Below are 19,672 nucleotides of genomic sequence, written 5' to 3'. Positions count from 1 at the left end.
AATAGTAGGAAGATAGAACAGAAAAACAGAATTCTGAGATCTTGATAGCAGTAGAACAGCTATACTAGTTCTAGACAGCCTATACCCTTGGACTTGATTTATGTAAAAAAAAACAAAAAACAAAAACAAGCTTCTCTTTTGTTTAAATCATTATTAATTTAGGTTTCATGACACATGCAGCCATACCCACTCCTAGCTGAAATAGTGAAATACTATGTGGTCATCAAAAGTTGTGTTACAAAAATATTTATTGAGATGGGAAATGTACATGATATATTGCTAAATATAATAAGCAGACTATAAAGCAAGTATGGTTGTTTAGTTTAAATATATATATATATATATTTGTTTATACATATATGCTTAAAAAACACACTAGAAATAAGTATACTAAAATACTGCTTACATGCTTTAATCTTTATGTGGTAACAATACATGTCATTGTAAAATTTCTTTTCCTTATGCTTTTCTGTGTTTTTGAGGTTTTCTGTATCAACTGTGATTATTACTATTATTTGAGTGTGTATTATTTTTGAAATAAAGGTTGGAAAAATCATATAAAACAAAAATTATTAAAAAATGGAAACCCTCTAAATCTGTGCTACAAGTTTTCGTTGACTTCATAGCTACCTGAATAAATTTGAATTAAAATAATAAACATACACTGTGAAATTATACTTTATGAAATACAGGCTAAAATGGACTTTCTATATAATCTCTTACAAGTTACATAATTTGACAGCACAGGGAAAACATAAATATAAAATTAATTCAAATACTCAATACTCAAATATTTAAATATGCAAAGCTGTTATGAAAAGAATTGTAAATATTCATATATAGAGAGAGTACCTTTGTAGCATGCAAGGGTAAGAGCACTTTCTTTGAATTCATTAGAATGAGTGTTGATGCCTGCCCCATGATCCAGAAGAACTCTTGCAACTTCCACATGACCTGCACTGGCAGCTTCCATTAAGGGGGTATGTCCATTTTCATTATGATCTTCTATATTTGCACCTTCATTAAGTAGCACTTTCACAATGTCAACAAATCCTCCAGCACAGGCATATGTTAGTGCAGTATTTCCTAACAAAGAAAAAAAGATATACAGAATTATGATAAAATGGATACAATTATAACTATGCTATGCTCTAGTTCTACCCCTTCAATTCCCTTACATAAACCGCTAGAACTATCATCTCACCTTTTTTTGTTCTATTGGTTAGAAGCATCATCTTAATTTTCTCACTAATTAAAAGATTTATTATAGGGGCACTTGGGTGGCTCAGTTGGTTAAGTGTCTGCCTTTGGCTCAGGTCATGATCTCCAGGTCCTGGGATGGGGCCCCATGTTGGGCTTCCTGCTCAGTGGGGAGTCTGCTTCTCTCTTTCTCTCTCCCTCTGCCCCTCCCCCCGGCTCATTCTCTCCCTTTCTCTGTCTCAAATAAATAAATAAATAAAATCTTTAAAAATAAATAAATAAAAGATTTGTTATAAACAGGCCAATTTACTTATTTTCCTACTAGATTAAAGATATGTGTCAGAAGGAAAATGTACCTAAAACAATGAACAGTCTTATGAATAAATCTGCATAGATAAAGGAAAGGTAAAAGGAAATTAAGAAATGAATATACATAGAAAGAAAATGTTAAGGATTTCTAGGCTGTACAGTATCAAAAGAAAAAGGAGTAATTTTGAATGATACACTAGAATATTTTAAATAAAAACATATTGAAAGGGATTTTTCAAGATGACACTTCATCTTACTTGACAAGCTAATGAAGTAGGAAGATATAACCCCTCAGCATAACTCCTTCAAAAGAAAAATTTCTTTAAAAGGTCATTATCCCATTATTGGTTTGCCACTTATTTCTTTCCTGATTTTGTTTTGAGGATTTTTATTTATTAGAGGAGATAAGGGAGATGGTTTAACTATCTATTAGTATGGCATTGAAGAAGACGGTTTTAAAAATTCAGCAAGAAAAAGAAAAGTAACATTCCAGAATCCAATGTGTTCAGAATTCAACTGTTCAACCATTTTACACATTATGCATGTTACTATTATTACAACTAAGACAAAGCAGTCAGCAAAATAGTCTACAATCCCTTCTAGGAAGTCTTGCTCATCATCTACACTTAATATTTACTTAATGGTATGGAACAATGATACACTTTCATTATATGTTGCTGCCTCACCAAATCCAAGTAATCTTTTTTTTTTTTTAAAGATTTTATTTATTTATTTGAGAGAGAGAGAATGAGAGAGAGCACATGAGAGGGGGGAGGGTCAGAGGGAGAAGCAGACTCCCTGCCGAGCAGGGAGCCCGATGCGGGACTCGATCCAGGGACTCCAGGATCATGACCTGAGCCGAAGGCAGTCGCTCAACCAACTGAGCCACCCAGGCACCCCCAAATCCAAGTAATCTTACTCCTAAAACTGTATCTGTAACTCAAGACACATGACCAACGCTCCTCCTATCTATGTGTCTGGCAAGTATAAATAACTAAAAGAATACCTCTTACTAGAATAGAATTCATTCTGCCACAAGAATATCTTAGTAGTAAATGCATTCAGTATGCCTGACATGAAAAACCCCACAGGGTAAATACCCTCAGGTTAATCTATAATCTAAAGTCAAGGCAGTAGGATTTAAATGAGATAAAGAATTATAAGACATACAGTTCATAATTTTGCCTCTTTATGTTACATATCATTATGGCAAAAAAGAAACTGTCTCCAGCAGAAAAACTGTCAATCTTAGGCAAAGAGAATCTCAGTCTTTTGAAGATACCAAATTAATTTATATTTTACTCAGAGTTTCTAGACAACGGCTAAGATTTTTCTGCAGTGTGATTTTCCAGTTGTAAAAATCAAATTTTTATCTCTTAGGTTATAATTAAATACATCAATTTATTTTCCTCAAATTAACACATAATTTTCTACTTACCTGTTGCTGACTGGGAGTTGACATCTGCATCATGAAGAAGTAATAATTTCACAATATCTAAATAACCTCCACTGGATGCTGCCATTAGGGGAGTTATGTCTCCTTTATTCCCTCTATCTTCAACATTAGCATGCATAGCAAGCAATACCTTTAAAACACATTACACAGAGAGAGAAACTGTCAGTTCTTACTGTTAATAGTATTTCTAGAGAAATAAATGCATAAATGCAATATAAAATGTTAACTGCTCTTGTCAAAGAATTTGTGTTATACTTGGGATTATCTAGCAATAGAACAGCAAAACTATACTCCCAAGACAGAAACTAACTGGTAAATACATGGTTATTTCCCAATATTGCTATAACAGACAAAAAATTAAAAGAATTGAGATAATCTGGATGAAATGACAATAAATCACTACTTTCCATTATAGCTGTATAATAAATTATTTTTAAAGACAAGTTGAAAATATCACTATTACTTTTATATGTTTCTTATTCATTAGGAACAGTTTTGAGTAAATGGCAGAAAAATGCACCATGCCCAGTTACATGTGTAGGCAACAAAATTACCAGTTTCTATTTTACCTACTGCCCAAAAGGAAGGAATTTGGCCTCTAATGATAATTTCTTTGATTAGTAATAAAAACAAAACATCAAAATCCTTCCACAATTTCAATACTCAAGATAATTTCTGCTTACTTGTGCTAATTCATAATACCCTGCTGAACAAGCCAGACACAGCAGGCTTTCTCCTTCTTCTGTATGTTCATTTACACTTCTGCCTTCATCTAGCAATTTACGAACAGCATTCACATCCCCATCTGAACAAGCTTCTGCCAGACTACGACTGAAAACAAAACCATCAACAATTAACCAACAGAGAAAGACTCAGAAACCTATGATAATAAATTATATTAAATACAAAGAGTCATACACAATGTTTATACAGTAAGGAGAAAAATTGTACGAACATTTTGTGCGTTTGTAATACTAATTATTCATGTAGGCCAACCAAGCCAGAAAGGCAGTATATTGAATATGAAAACAGCTGTCATTTTTATTTTCAAAATGTTCTAACATATTGTCATATTAATTTTTATTTTTTTTATTTTTTTATTACGTTAATCACCATACATTACATCATTAGTTTTTGATGTAGTGTTCCATGATTCATTGTTTGCGTATAACACCCAGGGCTCCATGCAGAATGTGCCCTCTTTAATACCCATCACGAGGCTAACCCATCCCCCTACCCCCTCCCCTCTAGAACCCTCAGTTTGTTCTTCAGAGTCCAAAGTCTCTCATGGTTCGTCTCCCCCTCCGATTTCCCCCCTCTTCATTCTTCCCCTCCTGCTATCTTTTTCTTCTTTTTTTTTTTTTAAACATATATTATTTGTTTCAGAGGTACAGGTCTGTGATTCAACAGTCTTACACAATTCACAGCGCTCACCATAGCACATACCCTCCCCAATGTCTATCACCCAGCCACCCCATCCCTCCCACCCGTCATATTAATTTTTAAATAAAGTTTTAAAAAGTATTAGATGCACAAGTTTTTAAACTCTACCAATACAATAATTCCCAAAGATACTGGGATATAATTCTATGGCTTAAAATTTTATTTGGTAACAGAAGATGTAATTTATGTAAATATTTTACTGCACAATGGTTAACAAAATCAATAAATCTCAAACTTTAATGTGCATACAAATCACCCCTGTTTCTTGTTAAAATGCGGAATCTGATTCAGTAGTTCTGAGGTGAGGTCTGGGATTCTGCATTTCAAACAAGCTCTATGGTGATGCTGATGCTGCTAGTTATGGACCGTATCTGAGTAGCACGCACCTGGATTACTGAATTAACAACCCATTTCATTTATTATTTACTCAAGCAGTCAGCTTAGAGTTTACCACTATAATCTTTAGAACAAGTAATTTCCTTAGAAAGAGAAGTATGATCTTACTTTGGATTTCTTACAGAGTCTAGTATAGTATAGTACATGCCACAAGAATGCTCAATGAATATGAGTAGAATGCAAGAATAAAAATATAGTATCCAATTTCATATCTATGTAACATATATATATTTATATATCTACTTAAAATATAATATCCATTCTAATATCCGTTTAAAGTTATAATCCCCTCCAAAAGACAGAATTAACCAAAAGTTGCTACTTCCCCAAATTCCACTCAAGAAAATGTTTGATACCCAGAAAAAGTCATTATACACATACGTGTCTACTTGTCCTGCATTGTGGCTGTTTTCTGCTCTCATCCGTGTCAGTGCAGCAGCAGCTTCGTCTAATGCACAACTTACTGAGGAGGTCAGTCTCCGGAGTACCTCAGGATCTGCAAAAGCTTTACCATCAGCAGTTGACAATTTGCCAATTCCTTCAGTGTGCGTCAATCAGTCAGGTAGCGCAGGGGAAGAAAAAGCAAAAAAGTGCAAATTGTAATTACTCTGCTAAACACTGTTATCTAGGGCAAAAACGGCATAGTCTCCATAGATAAAGCTGACAATCAGAATATAAGGTTGGTATCAATTTTGCGACTAATGTCAAAAGGCCATCACATAACCACATCTTTACAAGGCACATAATATTAATTTGTCCCGTACCTAACTGCAAATGTAACTTAACATGATGCTCCACTGATGTAAATGAATGAAAGTTCTTTCAAAATATATAGTCATACAAAAAGATCTCTAGTAGAAGATCATATTTATACTATTTTCAGTAGTAATGAAGTGGGTATTCAGCACTAATACAACAAACAATCCAACAGTTTCTCCCTCTGGTTGAATAGCCACCTAGAACCATCTTCTAGGGTAACAGTGTGAATTAAAATAAATTCATTCTAGGGACGCCTGGGTGGCTCAGTCGGTTAAGCATCTGCCTTCGGCTCAGGTCATGATCCCAGGGTCCTGGGATCGAGTCCCGCATCGGGCTCCCTGCTCCGCGGGGAGCCTGCTTCTCCCTCTGTCTCTGTCTCTCTCTGTCTCTCATGAATAAATAAATAAAATCTTTAAAATAAATAAATAAATAAATTCATTCTAATATTTATTATGTGCTTATGATGTGCATGGCACTACAGACAAAAAGGGATAAGGCATAGTTCCTGTCCTTACAGAGCTCAGTCTAGTAGGACTATTAGATGTCTAAATTGCGAATGAAACTTTTTCTCTAGATTCAGTGAGGAATCAGTGACAACTGTAACAGAAAATTTCAATGATAATATCACTGCCTGATCACTGTTGAAAATGAGAGGAAAATGTCAATAAAGGTTTGGAGAACAACAAGAAAAACAAGAAGGGAAAACCTGCCCATTAAGATATAAAATGTATTATGATGCCAGGCAAATTGTAACAGTATGATACTTACACAGAAACAGATAATTATATCAAGGATATATAATAGAACCAAAAAAAGACCCTAGATCATTTGTGAATTCAATGTGTATAGACATGCAATTTCAAATCAAAGGAGACGGGAGGGCTTATTTCAAAAAAACTGTTCAGAAATTGGTTACCAATTGAAAATTAAGATCTCTAATTCACAGCATTCACAAAAATATACAGGTAGACTGAAGATTTAAATGTAAAAACAAAAAACAAAAAACAAAACCCTGAAAAGTACTATTATACTATGTAGTGTTTTTCTAATGCAGATGTAGGGGAGACTCTTCTTTTAAGATTTTTTATTTTATGTATTTGACAGAGACAGAGAGAGAGAGCACAGATAGGCAGAGCAGCAGGCAGAGGGAGGGGGAGAAGCAGGCTCCCTACTGAGCAGGGAGGCTGAGGCAGGGCTCGACCCCAGGACCCTGGGATCATAACCTGAGCTGAACGCAGCCGCCTAACTGACTGGGCCACCCGAGCGCCCCTAGGGGAGACTTTCCTAAGCATGAGACAAATTCCAAAAGCCACAAAATAAAAGATTAATACATGTGATATGAAACATTTCTAATTTCAGTAAATATTTCTATATAATTAGGCACAACATAAAATTAAGGCAAAATAAAAACTGAAAATAATCAATACCCAATAAATTTATTATCATTTATAAAGAGTATGATGCAACTTAGTGATATTAAAGGAACACAAACTATGAAACTGACAAAAAAACTGAAGAGTAAGGCCTTCTGAAACTGCTGATAGGAATGTATACTGGTACAAAGTTGGCAGGGTCAGGGCAAATTTGACAAGTTATCAAAATTTTATATGTAAACATCCTTTGACACAGTGATACCACTTTCTAATAATTTGTCCTATAAAGATACTTGCACAAATAAGAAAAGCTACATATGAATATAAACTACAGCATTATTTGTGATATTGGAAAATAGGAAATAATCTAAATATCTCTCAATAAGGAACTGGTAAAATAAATTATGGTACATCTAAGTAAGAGAATATTATCTTATCCTTTAAAAGAAGGAGAAAGATAGGGCTGCTTGGGTGGCTCAGTCGGTTAAGTGTCCAACTCTTGGTTTTGGCTTGGGTCGTGAACTCCAGGTCCCCATGCTGGGCTCTGTGCTGGGTATGGAGCCTGCCTGAGATTCTTTCTCTTCCTCTCCCTGTGCCCCCTGCCTCCCCCACTCTAAAAAAATAAATTAAAATAAATAAATAAATAAATGAAGGAGAAAGATAGACATACCGTATTATAGAAGGATGCTCATAATAAAGTAAAAAAAAGGAAGTTATATTATGTGTAATAGGACCCTACTTCATTATTTTAAAAATTATGTATATTTAAACATATACATGTATTTATAAAGCTACAAAGGAACAAGTCTGGAAGTATATGTAAACTAACAGTGGGAAGGTTTTATTATCTACTTAATACATTTTATATTGCTTTACCTATTTCTAATTGTATTACATTTATAATTTAGAAAGTAATTTTGGGGCGCCTGGGTGGCTCAGATGGTTAAGCGTCTGCCTTCGGCTCGGGTCCTGATCCCCGGGTCCTGGGATCGAGCCCCACGTCTGGCTCCTGGCTCCGCGGGGAGCCTGCTTCTCCCTCTGCCTCTCCCCCTGCTCGTGCTCTCTCTCTCTCTGCATCTCTGTGTCTCGAATGAATAAATAAAATCTTTAAAAAAGAAAATAATTTTAAAATTCTTCTTTAAATAGCTTTAATTTTTTTTCTAAAGTTTACTTACTTAAATATCTCTACACCCAACATGGAGCTGAAACTCACAATCCTGAAATCAAGAGTCACACGTTCTTCTAACTGAGCCAGTGAGGCACCCCTGAAATAATTTTAGTTCTTAATTTTCTCTAAGAATATCAAAGAATTTTAAAGAAAAATTTTTTTCCAATTCCTTTTTTCAGTTAAAATAGTGTCAAGAATTCTATCTTCCTTAAGAAGCCTAGTAATCCCTAATATGTTCTTATAATTAAAAACACAGAGTCTAGGGGCACCTAGCTGGCTCAGTTGGAAGAGCGTGTGACTCTGGATCTCAAGGTCATGAGTTCGAGCCCCTCTACACCCATGGGTATAGAGATTACTTTAAAAAAAAAAACAAAAAACAAAAAAAAACAACACAAAAAAAAACAGGGCGCCTGGGTGGCTCAGTTGGTTAAGCGACTGCCTTCAGCTCAGGTCATGATCCTGGAGTCCCTGGATTGAGTCCCGCATCGGGCTTCTGCTCGACAGGGAGTCTGCTTCGTCCTCTGACCCTATCCCCTCTCAGGTGTTCTCTCTCTCTCTCATTCTCTCTCTCTCAAATAAATAAATAAATAAACAAAACAAACAAACAAACAAAAACAAAAAACAAAGAATCTAAAATTCCTCAATAAAAAGTCCAAAAAGCAAATGAAAATACTGAAGCACAAAAAGAAAATATTCATCCAACAGTCAACTTGCACAGGTCTTAGAAAGGACCACATCAGGGCGCCTGGGTGGCCCAGTTGGTTAAGCATCTGCCTTTGGCTCAGGTCGTGATCCCAGGGTCCTGGGATCAAGTCCCACATTTGGCTCCCTGCTCAGCGGGGGGCCTGCTTCTCCCTCTCCCTCTGCCTGCCCCTCTGCCTACTTGTGCTCTCTCTCTCTGTCAAATAAATAAATAAAATCTTAAAAAAAAAAACAACAAAAAACAAAAGGACCACATCATTTTAAAATACATCTGACTGGGGCTCTGGGTGGCTCAGTTGGTTAAGCAACCAACTGGTGATTTCAGCTCAGGTCATGATCTCATGGATTGTGAAATCAAGCCCTGACATTGGGCTCTGGGTTCAGCGGGGAGTCTGCTTGACAATCTCTCCCTCTGCTCCTCCCCCAACTCATGCTCTCTCCTCTATCCATCTCTCTCTCTGAAATAAATAAATCTTAAAATAATCTGACAATTTCTTTAGACAGAACACTCTATCCAACCATGTATGGAGTTTAAATTGTCAAAATACACAAAATTGAAAAATTCAATAGTTTTTCACACCTCCTGGAAGGCAGATAATCATTATTTTTAAGGTTTATTGTCTATCAATACAGGTATGAAAAACAAGCAATTCTAAGGTATCTTGCTACTTATCCCAACTTACTAAGAACAAAAGGAAAACAGGGAAAGAAAAATGCTTAATGTACCAGAAAACAGCCCTGAATGAGAATCATGAGGTGCCCAGAAAAAAAGAAAAATGAGTTTAAAACCCTTAATTAGGGATTAAGGAGTAATACTTACATGTGTGAAGCACAAGCCTAAACCAGAGAGTAAAAATGTACTACCACCAGTAAACAAAACTTGATCTGGGGAAGAAAAGGAAAGCAGAGAAGACCCGGAGAAGAGAGATGTCTTTTCTACACATTTCTCTCTGCTCTAAGCAAAATAATTTAAGGTTCCAAAACAAAACAAAAACAAAACAAAGCAAAACAAACAAACAAAGAACCCAAAATTACAGGGTGATCATGGCACTGCCAGTTCAGGAATCTTATACAGTATATCCCTGTATCACAAGTAGGAGACACACTAGAAATCCAGACTCTAAGGGAGGGACATTCAATGTTATTACTAATGTGATCTTTATACCTTTCTTAAAAAAATTACTAGTTCTGCCTTAAAGAGTCTTATTTTGTTGTGTTTAATTTTAAGTTACTATCAGTTCCAAAAAGACACAGTAAGTAGACTAAAAGTCAATCTGCTACAAACTATACCTATATTTTTCTATAACAGGACAAAGTTAAAGAAATAACAAAATGATATCAAGTAAGCTCATTCTTAATATAACATCTATGTCTTTCCAAGAATAATATAAAAACGCTCAATTTATTTTAGCTCTTCTTTGTCCTAGTCATTATTTGGTGAAACGTAATACTGTTTTTCTTCAGTCAATATGAAATGTGCTAAAAGGCTGCTGTGATTTTTCTGAACACCATTCTTTAATATCATATTTATTAAAGTACTCGGAAACTGGGGACACCCAGCTGGCTCAGTCAGAAGAGCATTTGACTCTTGATCTCCATATTTTGAGTTGGAGCCCCACACTGGGTGTAGAGAGTACTTAAATAAATAAACATTAAAAAAAATTAAAAAGAGTACTCAGAAACCGAATGAAATTTTCTATACTTTTTTTAAGATTTTATTTATTTATTTGTCAGAGAGAGAGAGAGCACAGCAGGGGGAGCGGCAGGCAGAAGGAGAAGCAGGCTCCCCGCTGAGCAGGGAGCCCGATGGGGGACTCAATCCCAGGACCCCAAGATCAGGACCTGAGCAAAGGCAGATGCTTAACTGACTGAGCCACCCAGGCCTCTTGTTTTCTATACTTTTAAAACCTTTCTATGGGGCACCTGGGTGGCTCAGTTGGTTGAACGTCCAACTCTTGGTTTTGGCTCAGGTCATAATTTTACAAGTCGTGGGACTGAGCCTCACATCGGGCTCAGATTCTTTCTCCCTCTCCTTCTGCCTGTCCCCATTCATGCACTCTCTCTCACTCTCTCAAACAAATAAATAAAATCTTAAAAAAAAAACCCAAAACTTTTTATTTTGAATTTTCTGCATTTTAATGGTTTTAACATGGGTAAGGTGTGTATATGGCACTCTAACAAGCTTTTAGGCACTACTTTATTTTTTATTTTTTGGGCACTATTTTCAAAAATAACCTACACATTCTTTTTTTTTTTTTTTTAAAGATTTTATTTATTTGAGAGAGAGAGAATGAGAGAGAGAGCATGAGAGGGGGGAGGGTCAGAGGGAGAAGCAGACTCCCCGCCGAGCAGGGAACCCGATGTGGGACTCGATCCCAGGTCTCCAGGATCATGACCTGAGCCGAAGGCAGTCGCCCCAAAAATAACCTACACATTCTTCTAGATTAAATTCTTACATGTAGGGTACCTGGGTGGCCCAGTCAGTTAAGCAGCTGCCTTTGGCTCAGGTCATGATCATGTGGTCCTGGGATCCAGCCCTGAGCAGGGCTCCCTGCTCAGTGGGTGTCTGCTTCTCCCTCTCTCTCTGCCCCTCCCCCTGCTTGTGCTCTCTCTCAAACAAATAAATAAATCTTAAAAAAATTTTAAATAAATTCTTATGTGTATTTAATATGCACATATATTTATGCTAGATAAGTAACTAAAAGGAGTGTCATACAAAGTGAACATATCTCAAAAGCAATATACAGAAAAAAAGAAAAGCAATATACAAAGATTAGAAAAAGTTAACTTCCTTCTTAAAACAATTTTAGCTGATAAAAGGCTTTCATTATAGTGGAGTGGAAACTTGGTACAGGAAATAATATGCAGGTTGTACAATATAAAACAGTAATGAGTATATATTATTTAGAAAGCATGCTTATCACAGATTTTTCTCTTATGCTACCATAGAATGAGAAGTTGATTGGTATATTTCAGTCTAATTTTGTGTTCAATTTTTATTTAACTGTCTTCTAAGAAAAAAATAGCAATTTATTATTAAGTTACCCCTAGATGAAAGTGAATAAGTAAATAATCACATGCAGAATACCCTAAATCAGTTAAGATCAAAGATTCATAATTTGATGAACCAAATTTATCTCCCACATTTATAATGTAATTGGTAATAGGTAAGTGTTCCTTGATAACTAGCTGATTATCTTAGACCTTAAAAACAGTGTTGAGCCCTAGAATCATCCACTGAAAACGTTCAACTGGGTGGGGGGATGGGTTAGCCCGGTGATGGGTATTAAGGAGGGCACGTACTACACGGAGCACTGGGTGTTATACGAAAACAATGAAGCGTGGATCACTACATCAAAAACTAATGATGTATTGTATGGTGACTAACATAACATAATAAAACAAAATTTAAAAAAAATGTTCAACTAAAAATTTTTTAAATATAAAATGTGAACATTTTCTTTAGGAAATAAAAAATATAATACATCTTAAGAGTTCAAATTTCATATAACATCACATAATTTTGGGGTGATCTTATACAGCTTTGTGTAGAGATCTTGACTTTTATTTATTTATTTATTTTAAAGATTTTATTTATTTATTTGAGAGAGAGAGTGAGAGAGAGAAAGAGCACAAGAGGGGGGAGCGGGAGAGGGAGAAGCAGACTCCCTGCTGAGCAGGTAGCCCGATGTGGGACTCGATCCCGGGACTCCAGGATCATGACCTGAGCCGAAGGCAGTGGCTTAACCAACTGAGCCACCCAGGCGCCCGAGATCTTGACTTTTAAAGAGATGAAAATAAGAAAACAAAAAATAAATTACCTGCTGCTTCCAGCAATGCTTCTAATCGTGCCTGTGTCTCTGGATCCACAGTACGTAAGTCTGCTCCTTCTGCAGTACTTGATAAGAATATCTCTGATGTTGTTTTAAGTACTGGGTTATCCAGATCTTCTTGATCCAAAATAAATGATTCGACCTGTTTATGAATTAAAAATGCAATATCCATGAAACTGATCTCAATATTGTTAGAATAACTGCAATTTAAGATAATATGATTTCTGGCTTGAAATTTAAGTATAAGCAGATAAATTACTGTAGAAACATGGGGCTGTGGGAAGGGACTTTGAGGGAGACTCCTACCTGCTTATCTTCAGTATAACTCAGACACACCAGATTCAAGTTTCCTGAAGAACATTGTACATTCTGTGCCTAGCACAGAGCTTGAAAAGCAGCTTTTGTTTTTGTTTTTGTTTTTAATGAAATAAGTACATGACTATAGTCCCTGGGAAGATGTAAACAGGATTAGATAGTAAAAAGACTAGATAGCATGGATAGGTCATTAAGGCTCACTTTTCCCCCTCTTTTAATCAATTTATTAAATCCTGATTCTTAAAAGAAAATAAGATTTAATACACTATCAAATATCTGGAGCCCTATAGACAAGAAAGCTCCATGAAGTTAGGCACCACACCTGTTTGTTCACTGCTCTGTCCCCTGGGCCTAAGAATATCTCATGTACAGTAGCTACTGAATCCGTATTTGTTGAAATGAATGAATGGTATAAGCAAAAGCAACTTATGAAAATAAACATGTAACCCTCTAAATTCAAATCTAATTTTAATTCTAAATGAATTTTCTTAAATCAAATATGTACAATCTTTCTGGGAAGTAATTTGGAAATGTAAAATGGAAATTTGGAAAGGGCTCATGCCCTTTGATTGTGTAATTTCATTTTAAGGAATCTATCCTTTAAAAAGCATCTGAAAGCAAGACAAAAATAATAAAGGATGGTCACTGCACATTAACTCAAATTCCAAAATCAGAGGAAAAAAACTACAATTGGTAATTTGGTAAACACATTCTGTCCATTCACAGGATGGACTACCATGCAGTCATTAAAAACAATGTTTCTGAAGCAAATTTGGTGACATGAGAAAATATTCATAAAGTGAAGTGAAAATCACAAGATTCAAAACAGTATGATCTTTATTTTGCTAAAAGTATATATATATGTATATAAACATGAACATGACTATCATGTATATAATCATGAGTATATATTTATGTACCTAGCTATGTCTACAATATGTAAATACATATAACCAGGGAGGTTAACTTATTTGTAGACAGATAGAAAAAAAGAAACAGAAAGGTTAAGTACTTCTCCAAGCTCACACAGTTAATAAATGACACAGACAGGTTTCAAACCCCGCCACATAGCTATATAGTCTATGCTCTTAACTACTAGGCAATGCTACTTCAGGGAGCCAGAGTATTCGGACTACATTATTTGGCGTATTTGGTAGTTTGTCATCAGTTTCATAATGGCCACCAAATAAAAATCCTAAGAAAGACTGTAAAGTTACAATGATCTGGATACATTTTATCACCTAGTGATAAAATTTTAGAAAATACCCCTTTAACTTCACATCTAATAACACTGAACCACATTACTATGCTGCAATACAGCTTTTTTTTTTTAAGATTTTATTTATTTATTTGAAAGAGAGAGAGAGCATGAGCAGGGGAAGAGGGAGAAGCAGGCTCCCCACCGAGCAGGGAGCTCAATCCCAGGACTCTGGGATCATGACTCTGGGATCAAGACAGATGTTTAACTGACTGAGACACCCTGCAATACAGCTTCTTTAATATGTAATTACAGACAAAGATGCCATTCTAGATCCATGCCAGTAGATAAATGTATCCTATCAGTTGTTAAATGATATGAAAAGATAACTGCTTGTACAATAAAAATTTCACAGGCCCAAGAAATTATTAGGTATTTGCAAATATATATACTTGCCAATTGTGAGGATAGATAAAACCATCATGCCAAATTCTGAATTTTTTATTACAGATAGTATTTAGAAGCTTGGGTGGCTCAGTCAGTTAAGCATCTACCTTCGGCTCAGGTCATGATCCCAGGGTCCTGGGATTGAGTCCCACATCGGGCTCCCTGCTCAGCGGGGAGCCTGCTTCTCCCTCTCCCTCTGCCTGCAGCTCTCCCTGCTTGTTCTCTCTCTCTGACAAATAAATTAAAAAATCTTTAAAAAAAGTTAACATTTCTATTTTATAAAAAGCAATGGTCTAACGGGTATTACACATATTTTGGAGACAAATACAGATTTGTACTGTGTAACGTTTTAAAAATCCAAGTTAAGGATTCTATATTCTCTCTTACTCATTTTTCCAATATTTACTGAAGTCCTGTTTTTTTTTTTTAAGATTTTATTTATTTATTTGAGAGAGATAACACGACAGAAAGAGTGTGCGCACGAGCAGCGGGGAGAGGCAGGGGGAGAGGGAGAAGCAGACTTCCCGCTGAGCAGGGAGCCTGATTCGGGGCTCGATGCCAGGACTCTGGGATCATGACCTGAGCTGATGGCAGACGCTTAACGGACTGAGCCACCCAGGCGCCCTGACAGTACAAAAATGTGGTAGAAGATACTAGTCAAAGGCAACATGACTATCACAAAAGGCCTCAAAGAGAAATAAATGGTACAACTACATGCATTAAAGAGAGAGAACTTGCGGGGCACCTGGGTGGCTCAGTTGGTTAAGCGACTGCCTTCGGCTCAGGTCATGATCCTGGAGTCCTGGGATCGAGTCCCGCATTGGGCTCCCTGCTCGGCGGGGAGTCTGCTTCTCCCTCTGACCCTATCCCCTCTCATGCTCTCTCTATCTCATTGTCTCTCTCAAATAAATAAAAAAAAAATCTTTAAAAAAAAAAGAGAGAGAGAGAGAACTTGCTTCCAGCCCCAGTAATCCAAGACTTTGCACAAGAAGCAGCATATGGGTTAGGCTTTGAAGGATGCATAGAATTTCACTAGACAGTCAGACATGGGGATAGAAGTCAAAGGGAATGAAATAAAAAAGGGGCTTGAAGATGCATTTGGAAAGTGATGAGTGGTCCACTCTCAAAAAATATAAAGTCCTTCATATACTGCTGGTGGGAATATAAATGACACAGCCACTGTGGGACAGTTTTGCAGTTCTCCAAAAATTAAACACAGAATAAACATGTGACCCAGAAATTTCACTTCTATGTACATAAAAGGATTTAAAACATGTCCATACAAAAATTTGTATACAGAAGTTCATAACTCTATTATGCATAATGGACAAAAAGTAGGAAAAAAAAACCCCACAAATGTCCATCAACTGGTAAATGGATAAATAAAATGTGGTATATCCAAATAGTGGAACATTATTATACCATTAAAAGGAATAAGTACTGACACATGCCATAGCATAAACGAACCATGCAAATAGTATGCTTAGTGCAAGAAGCCAGAAACAAGAAGTCAATTATTGCATGATTCCACTTTTATGAAATGTCTAGCATAGAAATTCATAGAGACAAAAAGTAACTTAGTGGTTAAGTGGAGAAACACAGAGGGAGGGATGGGAGTAGCTATTCATGGGTCTAAAGTTTCTGGAATGATGAAAATGTCTGGAATCAGATAGTGGTGAATGCTGTACAATCTTGTAAATATACTAAAAACCAATGAATTGTACACTTTAAAATGCTAAATTTTATGGTATGTAAATTTTATCTCAAATTTTTAAAAAACAATGAAGAGCCTAGAGTACAACTACGGCTTTAGGCTAGAAAGAACAACTAGGGATATATTTAAATAAGACCATGCAAAAGGTGACAGACTGCTCATGGCCTACCTGGTCACCTCCACTAGAAAGAGAGAGAGAACCAGCAGCAATGTTATCCTGGATGTCAGTAATATTAGTATTACATACACAAGACAGCACATTCCCAAGTGCTTGGGAAGAAACAAGTTAGGAAAAAAACACAAAATAGAGATGTGTCCCTAGCCTTCAAAAGGCTTATAACTTCTCTCTAAAAATTAAAATTCATGGCGCTCCTGGGTGGCTCAGTCGTTAAGTGTCTGCCTTTGGCTCAGGTCATGATCCCAGGGTTCTGGAATCAAGCCCCACCTCGGGCTCCCTGCTCAGCGGGAAGCCTGCTTCTCTCTCCCACTCCCCCTGCTTGTGTTCCCTCTCTTGCTGTCTCTCTCTCTCTGTCAAATAAATAAATAAAAAATCTTTTAAAAAAATTAAAATTCATAAGACAATTTATTTAGTTTAATTCTCCTACCTCTTAAAATGCATGTAAATTCAAGTTTCAGTTAGGCAACATGACATAATGGAAAGAATACTGTGCTACAGATCAGAATCAGGTTGAAGTATCAGTTTCATGAGGCACTATGTGTGACGACGTTAGGCATGTCACTTTCTGCCTTTCCAATGTTCTATTTCTTCCTCAATAAATAAAATACCTGCCCCATCTATCTTACAGTGCTATTGAAATGATGAAATAAGGTAAAATAATTGGAAAATAATAAAACACTATATAAATGTAATTTTTAGGATATTAATTCTGTGTAATTACAACTCTTTTGTCCTGTCCCTCGCCACAGTGTCTATCTTCTATGCCCTTTCAAACTGGAAGAATGATATTCACTGAGAATCTCACATGATACATTTTCATCAGAATTTACTTGAATTCTTTTTTTTTCATTTTATTTATTTTTTCCAGTTTCATTAAGATATAATTGACATACAACATTGTATGAGCTTAAGAGGTACAACATAATGATTTCATATATGTATGTATTGTGAAATGATCTCCACAGAAAGTTTAATTAACATCCATCACTTCACAGTTATAATTTTTTTTCTTGTGATGATCACTTCAATTTTCAAGTGTTGTTTTAGGCATTTTATATTTAAGTTATGACCCAAAAGATCAAATTTTAGGGGCACCTGGCTGGCTCAGAGGAATGTGCAACTCTTGATCTCAGGGTCATGAGTTTAAGCTCCACATGGGATGCAGAGATTACTTAAATAAATAAAACTTAAAAATAAATAAATGAATAATAAAAGGATCAAATTTTAAATATCTGTAACACTTGTGGGAAAAAACTTACGTCTTCCAGAATGGGTTGTAATTATCCATAACTATACACACAGATGATTTGAATACAATTAGATACGCCAAAAAGCACTCAACTCTAATATATCCTTTGTCCTACTCTCTCTAAAATTTTAAAAGCCTGACTCAATGTGGAATCAATAAAAGGACAAAATATCCAGTTATGCCTATTACCTTGGGACTATCTGGGGGGTTGCTTTTGGCAGTTCATAAATATCTTACCTGGTAAACCTGTTGAAATACATACTTTTGTAATTCAGATTGCAATAGCATTACCTCAACCAGCCAACATGGAAACCATTTATAGCGACATGGAAATACTAAATTAGACCAATTCTGTATATTTAACATAAAAGGCTTGGTGATACAGTCCCCAAAAACACATCTAGAAAATGGGTAAGTCCAAAATAATGTTATACGTAATTAGTCTTTATCATATAAATGAATAGAGAAGCCCCCGAGTGTCTTACATAAAGCTAAAGGATCACAGAAATGTCCCTACTGCCCAATGATAATTACATAACTCTCGATCCAGCAGCTACACTGAGCAGCAAACATAAAACATCCACCTATAGGGGTACTGTTTTTGCCAATGACAAGAAAGTTTATTTCAAGTCTTTGAGATTGCAGATTTTTTTTTCTATCTCCTGATTAGGTACAAAAACAAAAGGTGGAAGCAAAAAGATGAGAGGGAATCTGGCCCCAAGAAACTATTTTTCTTTTATAGGTAATCTTTTCTAAATGCTACAGGCAAAACACTTTATGTCTTCCTTCTGAAAAGTCTTTTCTCACCCTTCCTTCTTTAAAAAAACATGAGTATAGTAGCTTCAACTAGAATTTAAACAAAGTGGGGGGGCAGGGTAGAAAAGGGGAATAAGCATTTTATCCTATTTTTTATCCCATTTGACATTTCAGAAATGAACAACTGGATGGCAACAGTTACTAGGAAGATTAACCACAGACTCAACTACTATCACCTTAAAAAAACAAAGTCACCTGGCCAAAATCTAGTTAGAAAAATCACTTACTAACCAACCTATGCTTTGGCCAAAATGCAATTCCACTAAAAAACAACAACAATAACAAAAACCGCACACAATTTCTATCAAGTGTAAGTAAGCAGTGTTATAATTAAAACATTAACAATACTAATATGTTTTAAGTCTTAAAAAAGTACAACAATAAAACCTCACCTATACATTTGTCAATAACCAACTGCTACCTTCTATAAGGTATATTTCTGGAAATAGCAATTGCTAGTTAGAGAAAATAAGTTAGTAAAAAAGGAACATTTGATTATAAAACATATACATTATATATACTTGTTTATATATTCTCCAGTCACTTGGTCATATCATGCAACAAGCAAATAAAGACTACCAACCTCTCAAATATAAGTTGAAAGTACATTGTTTTATATAGAACACCTTTTAACCTAACAATGAATTATGAAACTTTTATTTCAAACATGTTAAATAAGTTTGTATTTTGAGTTGGGGACTACAATATTAGTAGCCACAAATTGTGTCTGCTAACCTTTAAGACTAATCATCACTCCCATGAATTCCAACTGGAGCTATGAGAAGGGTAAATGTTTTACAGTACCTCTTCTCACAAACTTTCAAAAATAAAGCTCCCTTAAGAGATTCAGATTTGAGGAGCGCCTGGCTGGCTCTGTTGGGAGTGTGCAGCTCTTGATCTCGGGGTTGTGAGTTCAAGCCCCACGTTGGGTGTAGAGATTACTAAAAAATAAATAAATTTATAAAAAATTCTCTTTAAAAAGAAAAGATTCAGATTTGATAATTTAAAATGAAAAGCTAAATAAAACACTGTAAACATCTGAAACATTTTTTAAAATGTATTTGCTATATCTCTTCTCTTTTGTACAGTTTATATTGGGATAGACCAGTATGTCTT

The 19,672-nt window shown here is 35.6% G+C and overlaps 1 protein-coding gene across 1 annotated transcript in view; it reads right to left on the bottom strand.

Annotated features, from left to right (window-relative positions):
• The window catches only part of LOC110591113 (ankyrin repeat and KH domain-containing protein 1), a 123,912-nt gene that overhangs the window by 84,889 nt on the left and 19,351 nt on the right, over positions 1–19,672 (bottom strand). The window contains 5 exon segments of the mRNA XM_021702015.2: positions 853–1,086; positions 2,948–3,095; positions 3,649–3,796; positions 5,186–5,342; positions 12,628–12,781. Coding sequence (XP_021557690.1) covers positions 853–1,086; positions 2,948–3,095; positions 3,649–3,796; positions 5,186–5,342; positions 12,628–12,781 — 841 coding nt within the window.

This window comes from Neomonachus schauinslandi, chromosome 7 (genome assembly GCF_002201575.2).
Source record: "Neomonachus schauinslandi chromosome 7, ASM220157v2, whole genome shotgun sequence".
Lineage (NCBI taxonomy): Eukaryota > Metazoa > Chordata > Mammalia > Carnivora > Phocidae > Neomonachus > Neomonachus schauinslandi.
Note: the sequence above shows the minus strand (reverse complement) of the source record. Positions and strands in the feature narration are given on the sequence as shown.